This window comes from Balaenoptera acutorostrata, chromosome 19, assembly GCF_949987535.1.
Source record: "Balaenoptera acutorostrata chromosome 19, mBalAcu1.1, whole genome shotgun sequence".
NCBI lineage: Eukaryota > Metazoa > Chordata > Mammalia > Artiodactyla > Balaenopteridae > Balaenoptera > Balaenoptera acutorostrata.
This window is the reverse complement of record NC_080082.1, coordinates 13,500,241-13,522,159: the sequence shown is the minus strand read 5'-3', so window position 1 is coordinate 13,522,159 and position 21,919 is coordinate 13,500,241. Positions and strand designations below refer to the sequence as shown.

At 48.2% G+C, this 21,919-nt stretch overlaps 2 protein-coding genes across 2 annotated transcripts in view; one reads left to right on the top strand and one right to left on the bottom strand.

Moving 5' to 3' along the window:
• LOC130705705 (pyruvate dehydrogenase phosphatase regulatory subunit, mitochondrial-like) overlaps positions 1-21,919 on the top strand; it is a 53,400-nt gene that overhangs the window by 582 nt on the left and 30,899 nt on the right. The window lies entirely within an intron of this gene.
• On the bottom strand, positions 1,609-21,357 carry LOC102998154 (C-type lectin domain family 18 member A). Its single transcript, XM_057533878.1, has 13 exons — positions 21,148-21,357; positions 20,737-20,972; positions 20,029-20,120; positions 17,553-17,792; positions 6,576-6,673; positions 6,049-6,170; positions 5,764-5,871; positions 5,195-5,287; positions 4,697-4,803; positions 3,976-4,105; positions 3,507-3,603; positions 2,496-2,587; positions 1,609-2,019 (listed from the first exon to the last, which is right to left on the bottom strand). Exons 2-13 carry the CDS (start codon positions 20,873-20,875, stop codon positions 1,982-1,984), a joined length of 1,356 nt encoding a protein of 451 aa, XP_057389861.1. The 5' UTR covers positions 20,876-20,972; positions 21,148-21,357; the 3' UTR covers positions 1,609-1,981.

The window sequence follows — 21,919 nt, the reverse complement described above, 5'->3', positions numbered from 1 at the left end:
TGGCAACCACCTGTCTCTGCATCTATGGATTTACCTTTTCTGAGTAGTTCAGATAAGTGGAATCATGCAATATGTGACCTTTTGTGACTAGCTTCTTTCACTTAAAGTGTTTTCAAGGTTCGTCCACCTGGTAGCATGTATCAGTACTTCATTCCTTTTAATGGTTGAATAATATTGCATTGCATGTATACACCGCGATTTGTTAGCTGCTCATCCATTGATGGACATTTGGGTTGTTTCTATATTTTGGCTATTGGCTATTGTGAATAATGCTGCTATGAACTTTGTGTTTTAAGGATTTGAGCACTTGTTTTCGTTTCTCTTGGGTACATACCTAGGAGTGGAATTGTTGGGTCATATGGTTGTGTTTAATTTTTTTTTAATTAATTAATTTATTTTTGGCTGTGTTGGGTCCTCGTTGCTGCGTGCAGGCTTTCTCTAGTTGTGGTGAGCAGGGGCTACTCTTTGTTGCGGAGCACGGGCTTCTCATTGCGGTGGCTTCTATTGTTGTGGAGCACAGGCTCTAGGTGTGCGGGCTTCAGTAGTTCTGGCATGCGGGCTCTAGAGCGCATGCTCAGTAGTTGTGGTGCACAGGCTTAGTTGCTCCGCGGCATGTGGGATCTTCCCGGACAAGGGATCGAACCCGCATCCCCTGCATTGGCAGGCGGATTCTTAACCACTGTGCCATCAGTGAAGTCCTGTTTAACTTTTTTTTTTTTTTTTTTTTTTCTGTTTAACTTTTTGAACAATCGCCAAACTATTTTCCACCGTGGCTGCACCGTTTTACATTCCCCAGCAATGTATGAGGGTTCCAATGGGTCCCCACCCTCATCAACACTTATTATTGTCTGTTTCGTTGCTAACAGCCATCCTAATGGGTGTGAAGTGGTGTCTCACTGTGGTTTCTATTTGGATTTCCTAATGACTAGTGATGTTGAACATCTTTTCATGTGCTTATTGGCCATTTGTATATCTTCTTTGGAGAACTGTCTATTCAAGTCTTTGCCCATTTAAAAGTCATTGCCCTTTTGATAAATTCCTTTTCTGCCATGACTAGCCAGAGCTGTTTCTATGTTTCTATTGGCTGCAACCAAGAACTGTGAGTGATCTGCTTCTCCCGGTTCCATGGGCCCAGGCCACACTTGTACTGATACTTCCAACCAGCAAAGCAACTCGATGTTCGCACATAACAGTGTGCATTCTGGACACTAATGGTAGCACCTCCCAGTCTTGCACCTGCCTGGACTCACCCTCTCACCACTACAGGGAGAGGGAGGAGATGGGGCCATAACAGACCGCAGTTCAGATTATCACAAAGAAAGAAGAGACACGTAGAAGCAAGCATAATTAATAAAGGAGGAGGTGTGAACAGAAACACAAAGCTGACAGAGGCAGTGGTGAGAGGAGCTGGAAATTAGGGATGCAAACAAACAAGGCTTCTAAATCTGTGCATTATTCAGGACTAAGAGTCTGAAAACCTCCAGAGGGTGGCCTGGGTCATATGGCTGAGCAGGGATGGGACTGGGGTGGCTGGGAGGAAACCAGTCTTCCTGGGATCATTCTGGGTTGTCTGAATTCCCCTTCACAATGAGCATGCACAAGTCCAGCTGATCCATAACTTAGTTTAATCCTTTGTGGGGTGCATCCTGGGCAGCAAGGAACCTCTATCTGCCCCAGAGGGTCCAGCCCAGATGGAGGAGAGTGGTCTCTTCTGACCGCTGCCCTAGACTCCTGTTTCAGTGCCTAATTAAGATCCATCTTCCCACTCAAAAGCAGGCTGGGGGACCCCAGGCTCCCCTCCTCCTATACCGGGCTCTCCATCGGCCTCACTTGTACCCCCTGCCCCACTTCCTGCAAGGTCTGAGGCCTCTTTGGCTGTTGGGCCTGCAGTCCTAGCCCGGCCCTTGTTCTAAACAGGTGGGCAGAAGGGCAAGTAGGGCTGTGCATCCAGGTGCTGGCAGGGGAGAGGCATGGGTGAGCCTCAGGGCCCTGGGTCCCACCGGGAAATGTGCTCCTGAGCTGGAAAGGAAGAGAACAGAACAAGGGTCAGTGACAGCCCAGGCAGTCCTGGGTTGGGGACCCTGCTGCACTAGGTCCAGAAGTAACCATGATCCCACTTGCAGCTCCAGATCCTTCTAGCAGGTGCTGCTGGGGGCTGATTCTGGGCTAGGTCTCACCTCTGTCCCCACCACAGTTCACTGTGCTCTAGGGAATCAGGGAACGCTGAAGAACCCGCTGGGTCCCCATGTGGCAGCTTTAGTGACAGGAGGAAAGGGACCTTGGCGAAATCCCCAGCCGGGCTGTAGTTCTGGTACTGCCCCTGCGTGGCTGAGCCCAGGCCAGTCTCCCTCTCTGTGCTTCAGGGGCCTACAGGTCCAACGAGGCCCTGAGCAGGATGTCCTCGTGACCCTGTGTGCTCAGACACTCTAGACTGTTCATCTGGATATCCCCAGGGGCCAGGGGCCAGAGGAGGGGAGCCATGGGAAGGCCCTCACCAAACTGGCAGATGTAACGGTTTCGGGTTTTACAGCGCTGGTCGTTCCAATTGAAGGCGGCCGATGCCTGCAGTTCCACACAGTTGCCAAACCTGCCAAGATTGTTGAGTGCTCAGGGTGGAGGAATGAAATTATGAGTCCTTAAATCCTCCCCGACAGTGGGCCACCTGCGTCTAGGGAGGTGCCTCTTAGGTGCCCCCGTCCCACGTATGGGGCTTCTGGGAGCCAGCCCCAGCCCCTGGCTCCTTGCCTGCTCCTCAGAGTGCTGCAGCCCTCTCTTCTCGGGCTGCAGTGGGGACAGCGCCACCCACCGCTGCAGCCCTCAGCCATGCTGGCCACTGCGGGTGGGGGCAGGGGGCTTGGAACAGGCAGGCCCGCATCTTTCCTCCCAGCAGGAGAAGGTATGCCTGGGGGCCCACCGAGCCGGCTTACTCTAGGGATGGGCCAGGGGTCTGGGCATGGCTGCCATCAAGGAGGTCAAAGGAGAACTGGGCGGGGTATCTGGAGCCTTGGTGGCCACACAGCCTGGCCACCTCCCCCCTGCCCTGCGCATTCCTGGGCTTTGAAGACCAGGGCTGGGCCTCAGTGCAGACGGGCCAGTGGGCAGATGTGTGCACAAGTGGATGCAGGTGGGTGGCCAGCTAAGGAGGGCAGAATCAGTGTATTGATACAGGCAGAGGAGGCACGGTGGGGGGGAGGGATGGATAGATAATAGAGAGACGGAGAGACAGCTGGGGGGATGATGGGGACTGTGGATGGATGACGCCTTCTTGGGTTCCCTCTCTTTTATGTGAGCCCCTGGAGGTCAGGGATGTACCTCATCTCAGCACTGGGCCCATAGCCAGCTGTGCCCAGACTTCCTGGCACCTGGGCACCAGGTAAGGCCCAGACCCTCAGGGCGCTCAGCCAAGCAGCAGGCAGGGTGGAGGTTGTTTAGCGGTGTCTGAAGGCTCAGCAAGCAGGCCCAGGTGAGAAGGTGGGCCCAGGGGAGGGAGGGCACCCCAGACTCACCCCTGGTTGTCAGGCTGCCCAAAGGCGAAACTGGTGAAGGACTGGTGCTCCCCAGTGGTCCAGCGGAAGGAGTCCTTAGCGGTCTTGTAGGTGAGCCCTGAGCCACAGCAGCCAAGGCTGGCCCCATACCCGAGATCCCTGGGCCCCACTGGAAGCCCGGGCTCCCTGCGATGAGGGCCTGAGCCCAGAGCCTGCTGCCCAATGCCTGTCGACCCCCAGCCCTTAAGCCCCCTTCCCAGCACTTCCAGCCCCTCTGGTGGCTCTCCCTCCCTTCGGCTCTCTCCACAGGGAAAGGAGTCACCAGCCTGACCACTGGCCCCATTCTGGGACCCAAGCCCTCACCACACCCTTACTGCCCACTGGTAGGTGCTCTGGGTTTCCACGGCCCAGATTCCTGGAGCAGCGTGAGGCATCCCAGCCACACACTCATTGCATCCCTCCCCCCTCCCCCAATCAGCCAGGCACTCACCGATCCAGAAGTTCCTGGTCTCGAAGTCATTGTTGGTCACCTCGTTGGTGGTCTCCAGGCGGCCCAGGTAGAAGGCGAGGATGTCCTGCACTTTCTGGCTCTCAATCTGGGCTAGCACCCCGCCCTTTCCCTGTAACCCCCGCTCCGGGTCATGCTGGCCCCAGAGCTCAGGCCAGCCCTTCCTTCCATCCTGCCACCCACTGTGGCCATGGACGTCAAATCTGTGTGCTGGCCGGGCTGTCCTCAGCCCCCAAAAGCCTCCTGCCTCTTAGAGCAGAGTCTGCCTTCTCTTCCCTGTCCACAGCTCCTCTGGCAGGGTCCCACCCTTGGAAGGGTTTTGTTTCACCTGCTCAGTGTCTTTAATACATTTGAATTGGTTGCCAACATTAATAAATTGAGAGAGCTCAGTGAAAATCTGAATTTCTGGTTCTCTTGAAAAATTCCAGGTCCTGGCCTCCCTGAACTTGCATTCCTGCCTGGCAGCCAGCAGCTCTACCTGAGTCAGGATGGCCCCTTAGACGGGGGTTGAGTGGGGCCTCGTCCCTGGGTCCCTCAGCTCATTAAGTGACCTCCTGGCTTCCATGGGCCTCTGAGTTGTAACCCCTGCTTTATACTAAAGATGAGAGTCAGGAAAAGTCAAAGGAATTCATCTCTTAGCCCAGGGTCCCTCTGTTAAGAACCCAGGGGGGTGGTCCCTGGGAAGGCAGGGGCCAACCATTACCTGGCATTTCATCTTGGCTCCATAATAGGTGTCTGCCTCTGAGGACACCATGAAGCAGTCTCCATCGATCCTCAGGTCACAGGTGTGGAAGGGAAAGAGCACCTTGGCTGGGGGGAGGGAAGCCTGATTTTGTGTGTGGGCACCTCAGAATCATTACCCTTCCGGTCCTGCCAGGATGTTAAGCTCAAGGTACCCCTTCCTCTGGCCACCAAGCAGGAGAGGGGGTTGGGGTCAGTGGTGTGCTGGTAAATGTGTAACAACCAGCTCTCTCTCTCAAAAAGAAAAAAGTCTATGATTTTAGCATTGCTATTTCTGTGGTGGTGTAAAGACCCCCACCATGGCCAAGTTCAAGCTACCACTGTGACGTCACTGTTCGGGGAATGGGGAAGAGGTGCGTACGATGGGCTCCTGTGAGCTGGTCCGAGCCGGACCCAGCACCATGCTGAGGGGGTCCTGGGAGGGGCTCGTCTTGTTGGGGGGCTTTGCAGCAGGACTCACTGGCACACTGGGCTCCCCCATAGCCAACATCACAGACGCAGGAACACTCCTCTTCCCGGAACCGGCCGTGCACGCACTGCACGCTGCACCGCACTGCCAGGATGGGGCAGGGGAGGGGACGGCACTCAGCTGGCAGCCACTGGGCCCCAGGCTGCCCCTCACAGGCCACGGATGTGCGCAGAATGGCCAACCACAGCAAGAACACCCCCCCACCGCCCCCAGAGATGGAACCCATCTGGGCTCCCAACCGCTGCCACATTTGGCATCTTTGGTTTGATCTTGTAGAGAGAAGCAAATCGGGGTTTGGGAGTGGACCTGCTCATGGTCAAAGAGCTGGGGGGTGGGGGACAGTGGGAAAGGAATCCACTTCTGGATCCTAATACTGTCCTCCTCCCACCATCCCAGAGCCTGAGGGGCCGATCTGATTTCACTTTGAATTCCCTGCGCAGCGCAGGGTCTGACAGACCGTCGGTGCTCAGTGAATCCTTATTGGATGAGGATATGCTGTGCGAGGATCACTCCCTGGGTCCCCCGGCTGGTCACAATCCAGAACTCCAGGTGCCCCTCACCTTGGCAGTATCTGCCTGTGTAACCGGGGGGACAGTGGCAGTGGCAGGTGCTGAGGTTGAGATGTCCGTGGTTCCGGCAGCTCATGCGACATGGGTTCCTGGGGACCTCTGGTCGGATAAGAAGGAAACACTGAGAGGGGGCCTCTCCCCGGCAGGCCAGGCAGGTGCCTCCCTGAGTGCTGAGGGCCAGGGCTTCTGGGACAGTCCCTCAGGATGCTGCCAGCCTCCTCCAGGATCACCAGATCAAGCTGCCCCCGCCAGAGGCAGGCAGGGTGGGGCACTTACCACACAGCCCCCCTGCGTGGTCCCAGGCTTTGAAGCAGCCCGAGACGCTAGCTGTGCAGAGCGAACACCAGGCGCCCTTCTTGTAGGGGACGATGGTCTTCCCGTTGACCTCCCAGTTGCCTCTGTGAGAGCAAGCAGCAGAGGCTGGAAGGGCCCGGTCTTGGGCCTTGCTGCCTGCCCCACCAGCCCCTTCAGCTCCTTCTGGCCCAGCCAGGAAGCTGGGAGCTGGGTGAGACAGGGAGATTTCCTAGGAAAGAAAAGATGACCTCCAAACTAATACTGGGCAGATGCCCTGAACGCTGGGTGGTGCCTCCAGGAAGGGGCATCTGAGGAGAAGCCACATTCTGCGTGGCCAGAATCTTGGGTGCTGCCCACTTCTGCACCCTCTCCCTTTCCTCCTTCTTCCCTCTCCCACCAGGGGTAAAGGCCTGTGGGCGGGTGGGTGAGTGTCTCACCCTGGGTGACAGCATCCCCTACCCCGCAGCCCAGCAGGGGACGGCAGGGCAGCTGCCGTGGAGGAGGCTTACCCGGGAGAGTAGGCACAGACAAAGGCTTCCATCTCACCCTGGGCCCCAGGGCAGGGATGCCGCCCACAGCCCAGCTGGCTCGAGGTGGCCCACACGAGCTGCAGGAGACACAGTGGCTCAGAGACCCTCTCATGGGCCACCTCCACTCCTAGTCTGGGGACCAGCAGCCTAGATGATGCCCCCCTGGGAAGGGTGGACACAGCTCTTGCCCCAAACCAAGCAGATAAACAGTTTTGTCACCTCCCTGGGGACCCCAGGAGCAGTAGCTGTGCTGGGCAGGGATATAAGGATGGGTGGGAATAGTCTAGAAAGGCCTTCTGGGTCGGGAGGTGAGGGTCAGCAGATACCTGAAGGGAAGGGAGATTGTGGATAGTGGAGGAGAGTGGGAAAAGAAAGACTTGGACATCAAAGGCCTTGTGATGACTGAAAAAATGGCCACAACCGTTCACTTCTCCCTATAGCCCCCTCTTTATAAAATGTGGCTTTGCAGTTCTTTGCATCAAGAGGAGGAATCTCATTCCCACACCTTGAATCTGGCTGGCCCTGTGGCTTCTGTTGGCCAACAGAATGCAGGGGAAATGATATTGAACCGTTTTAAACCTAGGCCTCAGGAGACCCTACAATTTCCACTCATTCTCATAGAACTCTCATGCTCAGCCTCCACGTGAACAAGGCTGCTGGAGGTTGAAGAACCTTATAGGGCAGAGGTGAGCCAGTTGAGGCCACTCTAGACAGCCAGCTCCCAGCCAACCCAGCAGCTGACTGCAGTTGCAGGAGTGGGCCCAGCCAAGACCAGAAGAAACTGTCCGCTGAGCCCAACCCAAACTGCCAACCTGCAGAATCGTAAGATGCTATATTTGGGAGTAGTGCGTCATGCAGCAACAGCTAACAGATACAGGTCTTTAATAGTATTCAAAACTTAGATTTAGAGTTTTAGAATCAGTGACAACTTGGAAATAGCACAAATGGTCAATACACAGGAATAGCCAAGCAAACTCTGGTAGCCACTAAAAATGACCAGCATGAGGCGGGGAGAAATGCACATGTAGTCATACCTATGTATCCAACAATTAGAGAATATGCATTCTTTCTAGGAATGCGTGGAACTTTTGCAGACACTGACCCCTCACTAAGCCACAAAGCAAGATTCAATAAATACTCAATGACCAACATCCTACGGGACACATTCTATGAATTCAATGCAATAGAATGTAAAGGAAATAATTTACTATTATTATTAATTAATTTTTTTAAAAAAATTTTTTGGCTGCGTGGCTTACAGGATCTTAGTTCCCTGACCAGGGACTGAACCCAGGCCCCGGCAGTGAAGACGTGAAGTCCTAACCACTGGACCATCAGGGAATTCCTAAGGAAATAATTTAGAAGTAAGTAAAGGAGAAAACATAGTTTGGAAATTTAAATATACACTTCAAAATCAAAGACAGCATCATAATGGAAAATAGGAAACTCATAGACCTAAGTGACAATGAAATCACTAAATTCCAAAACTTATGGGATGTAGCTAACAAAGTTTAGAGGGAAATTGATAGCTTTAAAGGCATATACCAGAAAAGAAAAGGGAGTTAAAATTAATGAGTTAAGAAAGTAGAAGAGTTAGATAGCCTCAACCACCAGAGGGCAGACAACAGAAGCAAGAAAAACTACAATCCTGCAGCCTGTGGTCCAAAAACCACAGTTACAGAAAGACAGAGAAGATGAAAAGGCAGAGGGCTATGTACCAGATGAAGGAACAAGAAAAAACCCCAGAAAAACAACTAAATGAAGTGGAGATAGGCAACCTTCCAGAAAAAGAATTCAGAATAATGATAGTGAAGATGATCCAGGACCTCGGAATAAGAATGGAGGCAAAGATTGAGAAGATGCAAGAAATGATTAACAAAGACCTAGAAGAATTAAAGAACAAACAAACAGAGATGACCAATACAATAACTGAAATGAAAACTACACTAGAAGGAATCAATAGCAGAATAACTGAGGCAGAAGAACGGATAAGTGACCTGGAAGACAGAATGGTGGAATTCACTGCTGCAGAACAGACTAAAGAAAAAAGAATGAAAAGAAATGAAGACAGCCTAAGAGACCTCTGGGACAACATTAAACGCAACAACATTTGCATTATAGGGGTCCCAGAAGGAGAAGAGAGAGAGAAAGGACCAGAGAAAATATTTGAAGAGATTATAGTCGAAAACTTCCCTAACATGGGAAAGGAAATAGCCACCCAAGTCCAGGAAGCGCAGAGAGTCCCATACAGAATAAACCCAAGGAGAAACACGCCGAGACACATAGTAATCAAAGTGGCAAAAATTAAAGACAAAGAAAAATTACTGAAAGCAGCAAGGGAAAAACGACAAATAACATACAAGGGAACTCCCATAAGGTTAACAGCTGATTTCTCAGCAGAAACTCTGCAAGCCAGAAGGGAGTGGCATGATATACTTAAAGTGATGAAAGGGAAGAACCTACAACCAAGATTACTCTACCCGGCAAGGATCTCATTCAGATTCGATGGAGAAATCAAAAGCTTTACAGACAAGCAAAAGCTAAGAGAATTCAGCACCACCAAACCAGCTCTACAACAAATGCTAAAGGAACTTCTCTAAGTGGGAAACACAAGAGAAGAAAAGGACCTACAAAAACAAACCCAAAACAATTAAGAAAATGGTCATAGGAACATACATATCGATAATTACCTTAAACGTGAATGGATTAAATGCCCCAACCAAAAGACATAGACTGGCTGAATGGATACAAAAACAAGACCCATATATATGCTGTCTACAAGAGACCCACTTCAGACCTAGGGACACATACAGACTGAAAGTGAGGGGATGGAAAAAGATATTCCATGCAAATGGAAATCAAAAGAAAGCTGGAGTAGCTATACTCATATCAGATAAAATAGACTTTAAAATAAAGAATGTTACAAGAGACAAGGAAGGACACTACATAATGATCCAGGGATCAATCCAAGAAGAAGATATAACAATTATAAATATATATGCACCCAACATAGGAGCACCTCAATACATAAGGCAACTGCTAACAGCTATAAAAGAGGAAATCGACAGTAACACAATAATAGTGGGGGACTTTAACACCTCACTTACACCAATGGACAGATCATCCAAAATGAAAATAAATAAGGAAACACAAGCTTTAAATGACACAATAGACCAGATAGATTTAATTGATATATATAGGACATTCCATCCAAAAACGGCAGATTACACGTTCTTCTCAAGTGCGCACGGAACATTCTCCAGGATAGATCACATCTTGGGTCACAAATCAAGCCTCAGTAAATTTAAGAAAATTGAAATCATATCAAGCATCTTTTCTGACCACAACGCTATGAGATTAGAAATGAATTACAGGGAAAAAAACGTAAAAAAGACAAACACATGGAGGCTAAACAATACGTTACTAAATAACCAAGAGATCACTGAAGAAATCAAACAGGAAATAAAAAAATACCTAGAGACAAATGACAATGAAAACACGACGACCCAAAACCTATGGGATGCAGCAAAAGCGGTTCTAAGAGGGAAGTTTATAGCTATACAAGCCTACCTAAAGAAACAAGAAAAATCTCAAGTAAACAATCTAACCTTACACCTAAAGAAACTAGAGAAAGAAGAACAAACAAAACCCAAAGTTAGCAGAAGGAAAGAAATCATAAAGATCAGAGCAGAAATAAATGAAATAGAAACAAAGAAAACAATAGCAAAGATCAATAAAACTAAAAGTTGGTTCTTTGAGAAGATAAACAAAATTGATAAGCCATTAGCCAGACTCATCAAGAAAAAGAGGGAGAGGACTCAAATCAATAAAATCAGAAACGAAAAAGGAGAAGTTACAACAGACACCGCAGAAATACAAAACATCCTAAGAGACTACTACAAGCAACTTTATGCCAATAAAATGGACAACCTGGAAGAAATGGACAAATTCTTAGAAAGGTATAACCTTCCAAGACTGAATAAGGAAGAAACAGAAAATATCAACAGACCAATCACAAGTAATGAAATTGAAACTGTGATTAAAAATCTTCCAACAAACAAAAGTCCAGGACCAGATGGCTTCACAGGTGAATTCTATCAAACATTTAGAGAAGAGCTAACACCCATCCTTCTCAAACTCTTCCAAAAAATTGCAGAAGAAGGAACACTCCCAAACTCATTCTATGAGGCCACCATCACCCTGATACCAAAACCAGACAAAGACACTACAAAAAAAGAAAATTACAGACCAATATCACTGATGAATATAGATGCAAAAATCCTCAACAAAATACTAGCAAACAGAATCCAACAACACATTAAAAGGATCATACACCATGATCAAGTGGGATTTATCCCAGGGATGCAAGGATTCTTCAATATACGCAAATCAATCAATGTGATACACCATATTAACAAATTGAAGAATAAAAACCATATGATCATCTCAATAGATGCAGAAAAAGCTTTTGACAAAATTCAACACCCATTTCTGATAAAAACTCTCCAGAAAGTGGGCATAGAGGGAACCTACCTCAACATAATAAAGGCCATATATGACAAACCCACAGCAAACATCATTCTCAATGGTGAAAAACTGAAAGCATTTCCTCTAAGATCAGGAACGAGACAAGGATGTCCACTCTCACCACTATTATTCAACATAGTTCTGGAAGTCCTAGCCACGGCAATCAGAGAAGAAAAAGAAATAAAAGGAATACAAATTGGAAAAGAAGAAGTAAAACTGTCACTGTTTGCGGATGACATGATACTATACATAGAGAATCCTAAAACTGCCACCAGAAAACTGCTAGAGCTAATTAATGAATATGGTAAAGTTGCAGGTTACAAAATTAATGCACAGAAATCTCTTGCATTCCTATACACTAATGATGAAAAATCTGAAAGAGAAATTATGGAAACACTCCCATTTACCATTGCAACAAAAAAAATAAAATACCTAGGAATAAACCTACCTAGGGAGACAAAAGACCTGTATGCAGAAAACTATAAGACACTGATGAAAGAAATTAAAGATGATACAAATAGATGGAGAGATATACCATGTTCTTGGATTGGAAGAATCAACATTGTGAAAATGAGTATACTACCCAAAGCAATCTACAGATTCAATGCAATCCCTATCAAATTACCAGTGGCATTTTTTACAGAGCTAGAACAAATCATCTTAAAATTTGTATGGAGACACAAAAGACCCCGAATAGCCAAAGCAGTCTTGAGGCAAAAAAATGGAGGTGGAGGAATCAGACTCCCTGACTTCAGACTATACTACAAAGCTACAGTAATCAAGACAATATGGTACTGGCACAAAAACAGAAACATAGATCAATGGAACAAGATAGAAAGCCCAGAGATTAACCCACGCACCTATGGTCAACTAATCTATGACAAAGGAGGCAAAGATATACAATGGAGAAAAGACAGTCTCTTCAATAAGTGGTGCTGGGAAAACTGGACAGCTACATGTAAAAGAATGAAATTAGAATACTCCCTAACACCATACACAAAAATAAACTCAAAATGGATTAGAGACCTAAATATAAGACTGGACACTATAAAACTCTTAGAGGAAAACATAGGAAGAACACTCTTTGACATAAATCACAGCAAGATCTTTTTTGATCCACCTCCTAGAGTAATGGAAATAAAAACAAAAATAAACAAGTGGGACCTAATGAAACTACAAAGCTTTTGCACAGCAAAGGAAACCATAAACAAGACAAAAAGACAACCCTCAGAATGGGAGAAAATATTTGCAAATGAATCAACTGACAAAGGATTAATCTCCAAAATATATAAACAGCTCATTCAGCTCAATATCAAAGAAACAAACACCCCAATCCAAAAATGGGCAGAAGACCTAAATAGACATTTCTCCAAAGAAGACATACAGACAGCCACGAAGCACATGAAAAGATGCTCAACATCACTAATTATTAGAGAAATGCAAATCAAAACTACAATGAGGTATCACCTCACTCCTGTTAGAATGGGCATCATCAGAAAATCTACAAACAACAAATGCTGGAGAGGGTGTGGAGAAAAGGGAACCCTCTTGCACTGTTGGTGGGAATGTAAATTGATACAGCCACTATGGAGAACAATATGGAGGTTCCTTAAAAAACTAAAAATAGAATTACCATATGACCCAGCAATCCCACTACTGGGCATATACCCAGAGAAAACCGTAATTCAAAAGGACACATGCACCCGAATGTTCATTGCAGCACTATTTACAATAGCCAGGTCATGGAAGCAACCTAAATGCCCATCAACAGACGAATGGATAAAGAAGTTGTGGTACATATATACAATGGAATATTACTCAGCCATAAAAAGGAACGAAATTGAGTCATTTGTTGAGACGTGGATGGATCTAGAGACTGTCATACAGAGTGAAGTAAGTCAGAAAGAGAAAAACAAATATCGTATATTAATGCATGTATGTGGAACCTAGAAAAATGGTACAGATGAGCCAGTTTGCAGGGCAGAAGTTGAGACACAGATGTAGAGAATGGACATATGGACACCAAGGGGGGAAAACTGCGGTGAGGTGGGGATGGTGGTGTGCTGAATTGGGCGATTGGGATTGACATGTATACACTGATGTGTATAAAACTGATGCCTAATAAGAACCTGCAGTATAAAAAAACAAACAAAACAACTAATACTAAACTTTCATTGGGTTATTTGTATGGAAATATGTTAATATAAATGTTTCAGACATTACATGAAATTTCTAAAAATGTTATATTTGTATTTGTATGGAAATATGTATGGAAATATGTTAATATAAATGTTTCAGACATTACATGAAATTTCTAAAAATCTTATATTTGTATTTGTATGGAAATATGTATGGAAATATGTTAATATAAATGTTTCAGACATTAAAAAAAAAAAGAAAGTAGAAGAAAGAAAATAATAAAAACAAGGGCAGAAGGACTTCCCTGATGGCACAGCGGTTAAAAATCTGCCTGCCAATGCAGGGGACACGGGTTCGATCCCTGCTACGGGAAGATCCCACATGCTGCGGAGCAACTAAGCCCATGTGCCACAACTACTGAGCCTGTGCCCTAGAGCCTGTGAACCACAACTACTGAGCCCACGTGCCACAACTATGGAAGCCCGTGCGCCTAGAGCCTGTGCTCCGCAAGAAGAGAAGCCACCGCAATGAGAAGCCCAGACACTGCAATGAAGAGTAGCCCCCACTCTCCTCAACTAGAGAAAGCTTGTGCACAGCAACGAGGACCCAATGCAGCCAAAAATAAATAAATAAAAAATAAATAAATTTATTAAAAAAAAAAGCAGAAATTAATAAAAAGAAGAATAAAGTTGTGGATGGTTGGAGAAAAGAGAGAAGGAAAACAAAAAGCTGATTCATTAGAATAGACAAACCTCTGGGAAGACTGGTAAAGAACAAAAGAGAGAAGGCACAAATAAATACAATCGAGAATTTTAAAAGGACATAGCTGCAGACACAGGAAACATTTAAAAAATCTGTTTAATTCTAGTTTAAAATCTCTGTTAAATAATTAACAGTTAGGACCAACAAACTGGAAAATATAAAATGGATAGTTTCCTAGAAAATAGAACTTGGCAAAACTGTCTCAAGAAGAAATAGAAAATCTGAAATGATCTACGACCATTTCTAAAAGTTGGATCAGTAATTAAAAATCCATGGATACATACACATACACACAAAACAATCAAAAAATAGGACAAGGCCCGAATAGTTTTACAGGACAGTTACAGCAAATATTATAGAAACTATTCCAGGAAACAGAAAATGAGGCAAAGCCTCCAACTCATTTTATGAGGTTAATATAAACCAGGTGAGGGCAGTATGAGAAAAGAAAATCAGAGGTCAATTTCACTATCAAATAGTATTTAGGAAACCAAATATAGCAATTAATTAAAAACAACAATAACACACACACACACACACACACCCACACCCTACATCGGTTTATTTCGCATCACATCATATATACGATGGAATACTACTCAGCCATAAAAGAGAATAAAATTTTGCCATTTACAGCAACAAGGATGGACTTGGAGGGCATTATGCTAAGTGAAATAAGTCAGACAGAGAAAGACAAATACTGTATGATCTCACTTATATGTGAAATCTAAAAAATACAACAAACTAGTGAATATAACAAAAAAAGAAGCAGGCTCACGGATATAGAGAACAAACTAGTGATTACCAGTGGGGAGAGGGAAGGGGGGAGGGCAGTATAAGGGTAGGGGAGTAACAGCTACAAACTATTAGGTATAAAATAAACTACAAGGATACATTGTACAACATGGGGAATATGGCCAGTATTTTATAATAACTATAAATGGAGTATAACCTTTAAAATTTGTGAATCACTATATTGTGTACCTGTAGCTTATATAATACTGTACAACTGTACTTCAATATAAATAAATAACTAAATAAATATGAATCATGAAACTGTGAGCTGATAATTGTTGAAGCTGGATGATAGGTAGATGGGGGTTCATTATATCACTTTGACTGCTTTGTATATATTTGAAATTTTCTATAATAAAATGTTTAAAATATGTGACCAGGAAGATGTAGTGTCATGTAACAGCTTTGTACAGACACAAAAAAATTATTCATGTATTTCATCACTGTAGATAGTTAAGGAAAAACCTTGTAATTATTTCAATGGATGCTCAAAAGGCATTTGATAAAACACAAAACCTGTTCATGACTTTAAAAATCCTTAACAAACTTAGATTAGAAAGAAATGTCTGTAACCTGATAAAGGCTACTTATTAAATTCATATGAAAGAATCAGGAGAAAGAATCAAGAATAGCCAAGAAATTTTTGAATGATAATAATAACATGGGGGATTTTCCTGTCAAAACTTTTTATAAAGCCATAATAATTAAAGCACATATATGCAGGAGTAAACAAAAAAAGCAACAAAATAGAAGAGAGAACTCAGCAACAGACCCCTGTGGATATGTGAGCTTGGTATATGACTGAAGTGGCATTAGAGTCTGTGAGGGATTCAGTACTTAATACAAGAAGTAAAAAAAAAGATAAAATTAAATCCTACATCACTAGATGGCTTAATGACTTCAATATGAAAAAAAGGAAAACATTTAAACTTTGGAAGAAAATACAGGAAGACTATCTTGCTGATGTCAGAGTTGAAAAGGATTTCTTAAACATGATACAACAAATGGATGAACTATAATGAAAAACAAGAGAAAATTGATTACATTAATATTAAAATCTTCTGAAAGATTTATCTTATAAAAGATAACATAAACAAAGAGAAAATACAAGCCATGTATTAGAAAAAAAGTATCTGCAACCAATATGACCAACAAAAAGTACAAAGAATACAGCAAAGATGCTTACAAATTAATAAGGGAAAGATGAAATTAACAGGCAATGAAAAGAACAGAAAAGAGGCTCAGTCCCACATGTAATCAGGGAAATGCAAATTAAAAACAGAATGAGGTAGCATTTCACAGCCTTGAGTTGGCAAAAATTAAGGAGCTGACAATACTCCTTAATGAATAGGGTAAGAATGGGGAGTGAGAACTGGTTTGTGGGCAGGAGTAGAGTTGGCGACATCACTTTGGCAATAGCTACTAAGGTTGTAGGTGCGTACTCCCTCTGACCCAGCCGTTCCCCTTCCAAGTGTGTCCTAGAAAAAGTCTGGACACATACGTACAAGAGGACCGGAACTAGGATTTATGCATTGCAGTATGACTTGGGATAGTAAAAAAAAGTGGAAGTAACCCAGATGCCTGTAAATTGCAGTTTATTCATAGTGAATCACACATGGATCAATGGAAACAAATCTTACAAATGTGGTCTGAAGTGATGAACACAAATTGCAAAAGGAGATGTACAGAGAGAGCACTTAGGTAGGATTTAATAACACACAACCCACTTGCACAAGTAGAAAAGGTATCAAAACCCTTCCACGTGTAGTAAAGGTATTAAAACATGCTTGGGGAAATTCCCTGAGGGACCAGTGGTTAGGACTTGGTGCTTTCACTGCTGGGGCCCTGGTTCCATACGCGGTCGGGGAACTACCCTCGGCCAAAAAAAAAAAAAAAAAAGAAAAGAAAAGAAAAACAGGGACTTCCCTGGTGGTGCAGTGGTTAAGAATCCGCCTACCAATGCAGGGGACATGGGTTTGATCCCTAGTCCGGGAGGATCCCACATGCCGCGGAGCAAATAAGCCCATGCACGGCAACTACTGAAGCCCATGCTCCTAGAGCCCGTGCTCCGTAACAAGAGAAGCCACCGCAATAAGAAGCCCGCGCACCGCAACGAAGAGCAGCCCCAGCTCGCCGCAGCTAGAGAAAGCCGGCACGCAGCAACGAGGACCCAACGCAGCCAAAAATAAATAAATAAATAAATTCATATAAAAAATGTTAATGTCATGCAAAAAAAACACCAAAAAACCAACCCACTACCCTGCAAGTTGACACGTAAAAGTAACCATAAAAAAAAAAAAAGAGAGAGAAAAACATGCTTGGGATTTTGCCTGTGTTTTCCAGTGCTGGATCCTAGTACATAAACGATGCCAGTTATAGAGAAGACGTTCAACAAATTTTGTTGAGGGGGAAAAAAGGAAACATGGGGTGTTTTACCTGGACTTCAGCAAGGTTACCTCTGGGGAGGGACAGAGGAAAGGGCAGAAAGAGGGCTTACGCTTAGTTTTGTTTTTTTTAAGAGATGAGAAACAAATATAGTTAACATTTTCTAATGCTAGGTAGTGGATAAGGAGTCCGTTATTTGATTTAGGTTTGAAATATTTCATATTTAAAGCTGAAAAAAGTAAAACTAAACAAATGGGAGGAAAAGCAACCACCAATTTTAGGCCAAACTGCAGACCTCCAAACCAGCCCAGCAGGGCTGGGGCCTTAGAGCCGGTACCCGGGCCTCACCTGAGTGTAGTGGGCGCAGGTGGCATTGGGGGCACACTCGGCCGCTGCCTGGCTGTACTGCTGCCCCTCCAAGAACCACAGGCCCACCACGTGGGTAAAGGACACCGAGCTCACGGGCAGCAGCTGCACATTCCAGCCCACTTGCGGGGTAGCCCGGGGCACAGAGGCTGGCCTTGGGTCTGGGGCACCACAGAGGGCTGCCCTGGTCTGGGCCTGTTGGGCCAGGCTCTCGCTCCAGTCCTGGGGAGAAGGACCACAAACAGCAACATCAGCAGGGGGCCCCTGGGCCAGGCCTTAGTGATCCAGCCCCCCCCAAGCACATCCAGAGGTGCTGGTCCTGCAGAGAAGAGACCCCAGCCCAAACAGGGGTCCTGCTTGGCTGCTTGAGTGCTCTGAGCAGCTTTCACCGACTTCACTGGGGCCAGGGAAGGTCAGACAGGACCTGCAAGGGGTGCTCCAAGGTGGTGTTGGAAAAGCACCTTCTCTGTCTGGACCCCCCACCCAGAGCCCGGCTCCACCCGGGACTGAGAGCTTCCATCCTTCTGACTCCAGTGGCGGGTACCCTCAGGCCCCGCCCATTAAGGGGGATGGGTGTTCCTGGGTGCAGGTGCCAGCCCACGTGATAGGATGGGCCTCTGCCGTAATTTTTCCCATCTGGTAATGGGAGCCCTGGACAGTGCCCAAGCCTTTCAAACTGGTTCCGTGTTAGGTAAAACTGACCCTGGCCATTGTCAGAAAGGCTCCCTCTTGGCTTCCCTTCTGTGATGCAAAAAGTTGCAGCAGCCATACCGCTGTGTCTTATTCCCTAAATCTGGTTTTGGAGTTCATAGGGGCACCAGCTGGAAGTCAGGACCAGAGAGGGTGTAAAAGGTCTCCAGGGCCTCAGCGCTTTGGTCTCAGCAAGCAGAGTTCTCTGCAGTGGGCCTAATCTGCTCTTCCCACCACGTACCAGCTGCCCTTTTCCCTACCCCCATCCAACAGCCCCTCATCCTCTGAAACAGGGGGCTCAGCAACCAGGATGACATGTGTCACCCGATCGTCATGCCCTGGTCCAGCCTAGCCACCTCATTCCAGCTGTATGACCTCCAGCAGTCTCCTAATCTCCATGAGACTCAACATACTCTTCTGTAAAATGAAAAATAAGGTGGGAGTTCCCTGGTGACCTAGTGGTTAGGATTCCGGGCTTTCATTGCCGTGGCCCAGGTTCAGTCCCTGGCCGGGGAACTGAGATCCTGCAAGCCGTGCTGTGCGGCCAAAAAAACCCAAAAAACAAAAACAAAAAAAACAAACCAAAAAAACCAGATAATAAGGTACCCATAGGGTAAGATTGTGTGAGGATTAAATGGATGCAGAGAGAAAAGTGCTGTACTTAGGGCCTGACCTGCAGCAGCCCGGGCAGATGGTGGTTGTGATTTTACTGCTGATGGGGACGAGCTGGGAGCAGCGGGGACTGCGTGGGACACCTCAGCAGCCTGGACCACCCCCAAGCCTCAGCCTCCACTGGGGTGCCCAGGGCCAAAGCTGTGGGTGTGACAGAGGCTGAGTGGTGGGGCTCCACTTGCATTTTTTATGAAATGCTGTTTTCTTAGACTTTGGCAGCAGGGCCATGGGAAGTGTAGAAACTGACCGGAACACCCTCACACCGGACACTAGGGCTGGGAGTGTGGGCATGAGAGCCAGGACCTGGGCCTGAGGAGAGGCAGAGCCGCCGCCGAGCAGGGAAAGGGGGAGAGGCGACCCCCCTCCTGCCCACCCCACCCCCACCTCCTGGGAACCTGACCCTGGAGCTCTCAAGGTCGCCACCGCTGCGCCAGCCTCAGAGGAGTTTATGGGAAGCAGTCATGGGGAACCCTGCCTGCCCCACACTGCCCCTCCCTCGCTCCCTCGACTGTTACCACGGGAGGGGGCAGCTGGGGTCCCATACTATGGGGCAGTGTTTCTGGGCCCCAGGATGACACCTTCAACCCTGAAGCCCCGAGGGAGTGGTGGGAAACCCTATACCCCGCTCCCCGGCCCCCAGTGAATGAGCAGGGAATTTGGGAGGGGGCCCCTCCTAGTCGCCTAGACAAACTGCTGAAGAAGCAGTGGATCTGGTCACACACAAGCCTCACCCCTCCCACCCCCAGCAGGATGCTTCTCCCTCCCTGACTAGCCTCCCATCCTGCTGGGACTCTTTTGTGATGCTCCTCTTGCTTGGAGGAGGGGACCCCAGCTCTTTCCATGTCTTCTGGTCTCCGGGGCAACGGGAAGGGATGCAAGGAAAAGCCGAAGGGCTGCCTTTCTGGGGGAGGAGGAAGCAACGGCCCCCCTCCACGCCCCCCGGCAACCAGGCGTGGTCCCAGAGTGGGCAAGTTGACTGGCTGCTGTCCCACTCTGCCAGGTGAAAGGGCATCTGGCACTGGCATGGCCTCCTCAGTCCTCTTCAGGGTTGCCCCTCCAGTCGCCCCCTTGGCCAGCCCGGGTTGGGGGTACTCACCATTCTCTGCATGTTGGCTGCAGGGGGGTGGACCCGGCTGCGCAGGCGGTTGTGCAGGGAGAGGAGCAGGAAGCTCTCCTTCTTGCTCAGGGCTGGGGCGGGAGACAAGGTCAGGCCACCTGAGCAGTGGAACCTGGCCTGGCCCCTGGGTGATGGGGCGGGGGTCACCATGGCAAGATGAGAATGCAACCCTGCACTTATGGAACAAGACCTGAGATGGGACAGGACGATGGTGGGTGTGTATGGGAGGACCCGGAGCAGAGGGGTGGGGAGAGGTGGAGAAAGTAGTGGGGCTGAGACGGAGAGACAGGTGTAGGTGTAAAGGAGCCTTAGGCTGAGAGCTGGGGCTGGGGTGATAGAAGGGAATGGGGGCCTGGGGACTAGGTGTGAAGAGGGGTCCAGCCCTGGGCTCGCAGCGGCCCCTCTGGCTGGGGCTTCTCTTGGCCACTGAGTCTCTTCTGGGGTCCCTGCTGCAGGCTCCCAGTGTTCTTCCTTCACCCCCAAGCCTGGGCCCACTCCCCTTCATCCTTCTGCCCCAGTCCCAGCCTCCTCCATCCATCTCCAGCCCCTGGACTGTTCGAAGGTGGCTCTGTAAATCACACCAGCCTGCCCAGGGCTCAGGCCTGGGAACTGGCTTTCAGAAGCCCCCTGGGACCCTCTGCAGAGCTCATAGCTCCTCCACTTTTTCCTCACCCCGCGGCCCCTTACCTCCAGGCACTGGAACCTGCTTCTCCTGTAGCTGGAGTGGGCGCACCTCTGCCCAGGTCATGCCAAGGAGAGCCAGGAGCACGGGCAGGAGGCCAGGCCGGTGGCCCCCCAGCCCAGGGGAGGGCTGCAGCCTCAACATGGGCCTGCTGGGTGCTCTGGGCTCTGCCTGGCTCCGCTGTCCAGCCCGCTTCCCAGACTGGATGGAGCTATTCACAGTCTCTAAGAGTCAGGCTGGGCTGGCAGACAAAAGGGGGAGGCTGGTGAGTAATCGGTGAGTCCAAACAGCCTCCCTTCCTTGGCGCTGGCATGAAAGGAGACAGACAGCTCCAGTCCCAGGGCTCCCTCCCTCCCTCCCCCGGCTGCTGGCCTGGTCAGCCCGCCCGCCTGCCGACAGCCAACCGACCAACCTACCAAGTGGTTCGCAGCGACCCCGTGGCCCCTGCTAATCATTGCAGGATTATCGGAGCCCTCTGGGAGCCCTCGGAGACCCTGCTGATTGGCCCGCAGACATTCCAGGGCTGCAGATTAACGAATAATGGCTGTGCCCATGCTGGAACAGTGTCCTCCAGGCCCATGGGCAGCTTCTCCTCCCAGCCCCAGGCCCAGGGAGGCTGCGGCCATGTGCCCTGTGGGCGGGCAAGAACTGGGCAAGACCCCAGGGGAGTTCTTTCCTTTCTTGGGAAACCCTTCCCAACCCCCAGCCATGAATTAAACATAGGCGGGTGGTAACCGCACACCAGTCAGGTGCCACCGGTGGGTGGGGGCACTGGGGCAGTGGGTTTGTAGGGGAGTTGGCAGGGGCTGCCCCAGGGGGAGGAAATGGGTGCCTTAGGACAGTCTGTCTGGGTCGTGTGGGGGGCTGGGCCCCAGCCCTGGTGCCCCCCCAGGCCCACCACGTGACTGCAGGCCAGGAGAGGGCAAAAGCAGGAGGAGAGCACGTGATGCCCTTGGCTGACTCGAGTCCTGCTGGGAACAAGTCGGCCTCCAGACAAACAGGCAGGAGGGCAGCCAGTTTGCCATGATGCTCCGGGGCCTGGCTGCGGCCAGCACAGTCCCACTGGAATAAGCTGAAGCAGATCTGCACCATGGCCCACATTTCTTAGAAAATAAAATTTGTCCCACAGGCCACAGCCAAATGCCCACATTCCTCTCAGGGCAGATCAAAGGTTTTTCAGCCATCCCA

Excerpts from the sequence above, each read along its gene's own strand:
- LOC102998154 (XM_057533878.1), bottom strand. The coding sequence starts at position 20,875 with ATGTTGAGGCTGCAGCCCTCCCCTGGGCTGGGGGGCCACCGGCCTGGC. Across the intron at positions 5,288-5,763 it reads CACAGGCAGATACTGCCAAG|TGCGGTGCAGCGTGCAGTGC; the intron begins GTGAGGGGCACC and ends CCATCCTGGCAG. Across the intron at positions 2,020-2,495 it reads CCGTTACATCTGCCAGTTTG|CTCAGGAGCACATTTCCCGG; the intron begins GTGAGGGCCTTC and ends CTTCCTTTCCAG.